The following is a 7,663-nucleotide window of genomic DNA, read 5'->3' as shown; positions in this document are numbered from 1 at the left end:
GAAGAGAAGCACATGCGCATCAACATCTTCATCGCCCCCTGCTGTACTGGAATAACGCGATCCACACCGAAAATGAAAAGGCATGCACTAAATTCCAGGGGTTTCATTACCACGACGTAAAATGGGCGTGGCTCGGTCGGTGTTTGGGAAACGCCCCCTTAAAAAAAAACAATACTGAGAGGTCACCGATCATGCGCAGTACAGGTTCTTTTTTAGCGCGGTCATTTCAACCAGGATGATAATGGATAAAGAACCTACCGCGGTGGATAACGAAGGAAAAAAACAATCATACAGGTTATTTTTTGTTTTTATAATGTTATATTTTAAAGATTTCATTAGCAAAACCGGCTGACCTCGTTTTACTCCGTTTTTCTGTCTCTGGGCTTTTCTACTTCCATTTTAAATCAAATAATAATGGTTGTGGTAAGATTAACCGTGTTTTTGTAGTTAAAAATATGGTATTCGGTCATGTTTAAACAAATAAATACCACATTTTCTGTAATAAATCGTGGTTAATTTTTCTTTCTCGATCTTAGTTAATTAACATAACTCATATTTATTTTCTATTTTTATTTAAAGTCATCATACACAAAACAACTGGGATCAGGACAGGTATCTGATGTTAACTAATATAAAAGTGATCATACATGAAACCCCTGAGATCAGGACAGGTATCTGATGTTAATGTATATAATATAAAAGTGATCATACATGAAACACCTGGGATCAGGACAGGTATCTGATGTTAATGTATATAATATAAAAGTGATCATACATGAAACACCTGGGATCAGGACAGGTATCTGATGTTAATGTATATAATATAAAAGTGATCATACATGAAACACCTGAGATCAGGACAGGTATCTGATGTTAATGTATATAATATAAAAGTGATCATACATGAAACCCCTGGGATCAGGACAGGTATTTGATGTTACTGTATATAAAAGTGATCGTACATGAAACACCTGAGATCAGGACAGGTATCTGATGTTAATGTATATAATATAAATGTGATCATACATGAAACCCCTGGGATCAGGACAGGTATCTGATGTTACTGTATATAATATAAAAGTGATCATACATGAAACACCTGGGATCAGGACAGGTATCTGATGTTAATGTATATAATATAAAAGTGATCATACATGAAACACCTGTGATCAGGACAGGTATCTGATGTTAATGTATATAAAAGTGATCATACATGAAACCCCTGGGATCAGGACAGGTATCTGATGTTACTGTATATAATATAAAAGTGATCATACATGAAACCCCTGGGATCAGGACAGGTATCTGATGTTAATGTATATAATATAAATGTGATCATACATGAAACCCCTGGGATCAGGACAGGTATCTGATGTTAACTAATATAAAAGTAATTATACATGAAACCCCTGGCATCAGGACAGGTATCTGATGCTACTGTATATGATATATAAAGTATTTGACACAAAAGCCGTGGGATCGGGACAGGTATCTTAAGTTATAACAGTATTAATGTAATCTGAGAGGTATCTTAAGTTAATTTGTTTAATATAACATACACTGACTTCACATGAAACACCTGCGATCAGGACAGCTATTTAGTACTGCATATAAAGGTATTGGACACGAAACCCCTGCGAATACGTACAGGTATCTGAATCTAACGGCTGTTTTCACAATCTGCGCATGATCCGTGACCTATGCAAATTCACAGATAGGCCACGCCCACCCGATGACGTAGTAGCGGTTACGCTGTACTGAAACCCCTGGAAAAAAGTGCCTGCCAAAATGAAAAGTTGCAGGTCATCCAAATGTGGGTTGGTAATTTATTGATTTGCTTGTTTGTCAATCATTACAATATCTTTTTTATCTGAAACTGTGGTATTTTGGTGTTTTAGCAAGCAGAAATATTATCTGGCAAACATTCCTATATTAAGTTAGACCAAAAATACCAAACATACAAATGCATATTGTGTAAATGTTTTGCAGTTTAATAAAAAGTTAACGCCACACACAGTGATTTTAGTTTCACTTGTGGCTAGTGGCCAGGCCAGTGTCGAGAAATGATGACCGCTTTGGTCTTTACCGTCTATGGTTTTCTACGCGCTTGTTATCTCGCGATAAGTCGGTGTGACATTTTGTAGCCTACATATTTTCAACTCATTTTACACTATTTTTTATTTGTTTTGTTTTTCACACCTTTTAAAAGGCCAGCTTGGATAAATGTTGGGCAAATGTTGGGTCTTTGGTGTTCAAAAACCTTAACTCCAACTCTCGCGATGCTGCAAAGATACCGATCAAGCCTTCCTTCCTGATTTGAGGAGAACTTGAGGAACAGGAAGTGTGCATACTTCTGTATACATTACTGGAATGCAACGCTTGCCGATGGGATTTAAGCGTAAAGGAATGCAAAGAAAACATTTGTTTCTCGCATATTGGGTTTAAATAATGTTTTTGTGTTTTACTGATATAGCACGTGTCGCTTATACAGAATTCAGCGCATTTAGCAACACTCGCTTTGTTTATTGTAAGAGGGACAGGCGTATTTCCTGAAGAAATCAGCAAGAACGACGGTTTCTCAACTCTTGCAAATGGTTTGGTGAAAGATGTGGATTTATATTTGTCGAAATGACCTATATAATTCACCTAACGGTTTTCATGTTGATCGTCAATATCGGTAAGGACTTGAGATAGTTTGTGGCGTTGTCGGGACCGTTATATCTGATTATAAAAACATGTTACTTGTTTCATGTTCATAACTTATCATCTGTGTGTTTTTAATTCAGAGAGAACATGCTGCTTAAATCCGCCTCAGGATTTAAAGATAGTCAAATCACAGTTGCTGTGGAAGCCACCTGAAGTAGATGAAGATCTGCGGTATTCCCTTCAGTATAAACTTGACTCGTAAGTTGGCTTCTTTGACCCAAGTGACACACACACACACACACACACACACACACACACACACACTAAATTTATTATTCTGTATTTGTTTATGCACCTTTTATGTTTCGTTGAATCCGTATGATGTTCGCTTTTTCACTGTTACACAAAAGCAGAAGTGAGAAATAATGGCAATCTCTTTACACGCCATTTGAAAGATTTCATGCTTTGAAAGTGAATGGTAACTTACTGAAGGCTTGAGCCAGACAAAATCTGCAAACAGTTTTTGCTATTTCTGTGGAGAATTTTGTAAAAAATTGTGGATTTATGTGGAATGATTTTGGGTGTATGATATCTAAAACTTAATATATGAAATAAAAACATAATAGCTTTTTAACGTTTATTTAATGTTTACAATGCAAATCCATCTAGATCCATTGTTTTTGGTAAACATAGCAAATCTCTATTTAATATATCTACTAAAAGACAGAAAATATTTACAAACAGTATTGCAAGAATATCAAATGAACACTTTCATATTAGTCAATAATACTACTGAAATTAATAAAAAACTGAATAAATATCAATTTACACACATTTACACAAGAAAAGAAATAGACTCAATGATGGGCTAATACCTGCACAGATTCTGTGTGGGCCCTAGTATACTTGCAGCAAACTTATTTTGTTTTCATTCAGAAGTTTGTAATGCATGATCATCAAAATGCTTTTAGCAAATATCCCAACGTTGCTCACAATGCTTAAGGCAAGGATTCTCAAAGTCTCAAATCAGAAGTCCAAATCTAAATTTTCCATTAATGTAAAAGGTTTGGAATACTTGGTTATAACAAAATTGTATAAACACTCACAGAAAATGAATCAACCATTAAAAATGCTTTTCCATTTTAAAACACCATAATAACAAGTTCAAAAGGTAAGTCAAAAGTAAGTGCAAAATACAGAGCAGTGTGATGTGAGAAATGGCTCTTTGTTTTCCATCAGCCAACTAAACTTTTGTTTCATAGTGGCATTTGACATTTCCAAATATCTTAGTACAAGTAATAAAATAAAAAATAAATTGGGCTGGATCGGAGCAAAATGAACGCATACAGTACCACTCTGTCCAATCATCTTTTAAATATATGGCGCACTGGGCATCATCCAATCATGCCCAGTGCTCCAAATATTTAGACTTTAAAGTAATTTTAAACAAGGCAAGAGATGGTATTCCAAAATCCACATGTAAATTTCCTTGAAGTTTATTCTATACATATGGAGCATAATGTTTAAAAGCAGATCTATGTAGTTGTTTCTGTTTTACCTGATCTCACTTTGATGGACTGAACTGAAGAAGTGAACCAAATATTTCTGACACAATTACAATGGGTCAACATTAATTTCAATAGTAGGTGCTTGCCAGCTTATGCAAACCTTTTGTAAAAGTTTATTATTATAATTTTATTTAATTTTCATTTTTTGGCCTTATTCAGTTCCTCTTTGAATTCACCTGAATCACAGAATGTCATATCAAACACTTTTCTTGGCCTTACGTTATCCTCTGATTTAAAATTAATTTATACTCTACTGTTCCTTCTACTTCAGCAAAGCAGAGGATAAATGGTACAACGTGTCAAGCCATATCAACAAAAACGTTTTCAACATCACTGATGAATTTTATGGAGCTTTATTTCGGGTCCGTGCAGAGAAGGGAAACCACATCTCAGAATGGGCCATTTCAAATCGAGTCAATTGTGTAAATGGTAAGGATTGTTTTATGCGTTTATGCCTACCTTGCGTTTTAAATTCAACTATTTTTCACACTTGTATCTATTTATTTCTTTGTTCATCCTGTTTTACAGTAAATTCTTGTGCTCCTGTGGTGAATCTATCTGAGAAACCAGGAATTGTTTCCTTAACTCTGGCACATATGGACCAGAGCTTGGAGAAAGAACATGGAGAACATCTTCAGTTTAACATATCGTCCTGGAATGAGAATAGCAGAGAAAACCCTGAGGTCTCTTGAATCTAAGACATCATGCAAACATTCACAATTTTCTTTTTAATGACAAGAGTAAAGCTGACAAAGATTTTTGACCTTACAGGAGGATGTTGTAATAAATAGCAAGGATTATATCTTTAATGACCTGGAATCAGGGCAGATCTACTGTTTCCAGGTGGAGTATTTGCTCTACCATAAGCCATATGGAAAGGCTAGCAAGGAAAGATGCGTTTTCATCCCTGAAACACGTAAGTCTTGTTCACATATATGTATTGTAAATACACAAGCTGAATCAGTTTCATTAAGTGGTGTTTTGATTTTTAGACTCATCCAGAAGGTTTTAGGCAGACATTATTAAACACATGTAGAAATAACAGTGCTATGTACTCTTAACTTAAAGTCATATTGTGTTCTTTCATTGGTTTGCAGCTGAAGCAAAAAAGAAACGTGTTTTGATCTACGGTCCACTGATCACATGTTTTGTTTTGATGGTGTGCGGTTTCTGCATTTTTCTATTTTGTAAATGCAAGAGTAATAAAAGAGTGCAAAGTGTGGTTAAAGAGTGGTTCCAGCCATTCAAGCTGGACCTTCCTGACCACTATAAAGAGGTAAGCATTTACTTTTTATAATCAATCAAATAATTAAGATTAAGCATCTAAATGGTTACTCTGTTAAAATGGCAACCTATAATAATGAAATTTGAATGTATGTTCTCCAGTTTGAGTTTCTTGCTACCAGGCAATAAAAGTCTCTAGATGTGAAAGTGTGATCTTGTATTATTATTTCTTTTAAATGAATTGTTAAATATTTTACTTTTCTTTATGTAGTTTCTGTCCAGCGAATTTCCTGTTGGATTGGCTCCAAGTCCCAGTATTCCAAGCTTACAGTCAGATGACTTTATTATATTAAAGGAGAACGCTGACGTGGAGGAGAATGGGCAAGAAGAGGAACAACAGAAGACTGAAATATTATGATTGTTTTTATGTGCCTAATAATTCCTTTGCGATTTAACATAATTTGCTCATCACTAACAAGCTTACGAATCCTGATTTGACTTGTGTAAGCATTAATAGTTTTCAGTGAAGTGACCTGTGCCAGGACCTGGTAGGCAAAAAAAATGGGTCAAAATGGCTGCTACACTTTGAACTCCATAAAAAATGCAGCACAAACTAGTAACATTTTCATCTGTTTCAAGCTATGAGTATTTGGATCGCATATGATCACAAACTGTAAAATGTGTGCACTTGCAATCAATATGCTGCACGTGCAGTCATTTAAAACCCTCTCAGAGATCCAATTCTTACATAATGTTATCTTTTAGATATTCCTCAACAATTGAATCGTTTGTGAGGGCGTTGTAGCACGTTCGTGTCTGCTTTTATCTACCTGCGAGGTAGAATTGAAACTGTATAAAAAGCATACAAACGATTTGACCCTTATAGGTACCATGGTTTGTAAAAATCCTTAAATATCTCCTTTACGGTTGTTCTGTTTCTGAAGGAATTCAGAATACAGTGTTGCTGTTATTGAATGCTTTTTTTATTTGTCCATCTCAATGTCTAGCACTTAACACTAAATCTGAAATGCACTGTTTGTAGCCAGAGTCCTTGGACCGTTTGATGTCTGAAATTTCAATCTGTGTATGTGTTGTGGGGTAAGTTGGGCTTCACCGTACTATCCTTCAACATTATTATTTTGTAAATTATAAAAGAAATCTGCAAATCACTGTAATAATAAACTAGTTTTTGTTTGTCACTAACAGTAACAGGCTGCTTAATTTAACCGTCTACTATTCTTTCCCTATTAAAATTTAATTACAAGACAGTTCTCAGTATTGCATGCAACATTGTTTTTTTTTTTAAATTCTTTCTAAATATCAGTATGCTGATGTTCTGTGTGAAGGAGATGAACATTTACTTTAATGTCTGCCATAATATATTACTATACTTAATGTCAATTTCCGATACATAATTGCTGTACATTTCATTTGGTTGCCATAGTGGATTCATGCTGTGAAAAAATATGAGTATGAGGAACTGGAGCTGTTTCAGGGCATATTTAAATGATTAAATGTTTTGCGTGTGTTTATGTTCTTTTAAAAGTTATAGTGACAGCGCCTTCATGCTGTTTCAGAATTAAAACCAACATAAAATGTAAAGATTTGGAATTGCATTGTGCTTTTTTTTTAATTATTGTATCAAAATGTTCACACTGTGTAGGTCAGAGATCAGTCTTTCTTATTTATTTTGTGCAGTTTTGCTGTTTTTGAGCCACCTTAGGAGGGTGTACAGTTTCACAAGTGGCCTCTTCAAAAAAAGGAACTAAATAAAGTAATAATACAAACATTTTCGTGGAATGTTTTGAAATGGGATAAAAGCATGCAAATTAAATGATGCAATAGGTGTTTTCCACCTGAAAACAACAGGAAAATAACAGTTTTTTTTTTTCTTTACTGGCCACTAGAGGGCACAAGCATACTTGATAGTATCAGAGATGCCCAAACTAGGGTCCACGGGGCAAAGTTGGCCCTTTGATTTGGCTCATCTTTTCAGTTGGGGTTAGTGCCTTTAATACAAATTGTTATTTTTTTTACTTAACGCAACCGTTCATTGATTTGTTTTATTGTTAAGCTTCAATAAAGTACAAAAATACGTTTCAATGAAATTTTGTTATGAATATATGAACAGTTCAGATAAAAACCTCTAAATGCTATTTGAAATTTCTTTAAAAAGCAAACCTTTTTCTCAACCCATATTTATGTTAAGTTTTTTTCACTTTACA

General features: G+C 34.6%; 1 protein-coding gene across 2 annotated transcripts; it reads left to right on the top strand.

The window, feature by feature from the left end:
- The first annotated feature begins 222 nt into the window (after positions 1–222).
- On the top strand, positions 223–7,225 carry ifngr2 (interferon gamma receptor 2). Of its 2 annotated transcripts, none has more exons than XM_073950655.1 (7): positions 223–294; positions 2,787–2,904; positions 4,486–4,643; positions 4,743–4,897; positions 4,986–5,130; positions 5,312–5,490; positions 5,710–7,225. In XM_073950655.1, the coding sequence occupies exons 4-7, from the start codon at positions 4,811–4,813 to the stop codon at positions 5,854–5,856; spliced, it is 558 nt and encodes a 185-aa protein (XP_073806756.1). In that variant the 5' UTR covers positions 223–294; positions 2,787–2,904; positions 4,486–4,643; positions 4,743–4,810; the 3' UTR covers positions 5,857–7,225.
- Positions 7,226–7,663: the final 438 nt, after the last annotated feature.

The sequence above is a fragment of the Danio rerio genome, chromosome 5 (assembly GCF_049306965.1).
Source record: "Danio rerio strain Tuebingen ecotype United States chromosome 5, GRCz12tu, whole genome shotgun sequence".
NCBI classification, from domain to species: Eukaryota; Metazoa; Chordata; class Actinopteri; order Cypriniformes; family Danionidae; genus Danio; species Danio rerio.
This window is presented reverse-complemented; position numbering and strand designations above follow the sequence as displayed.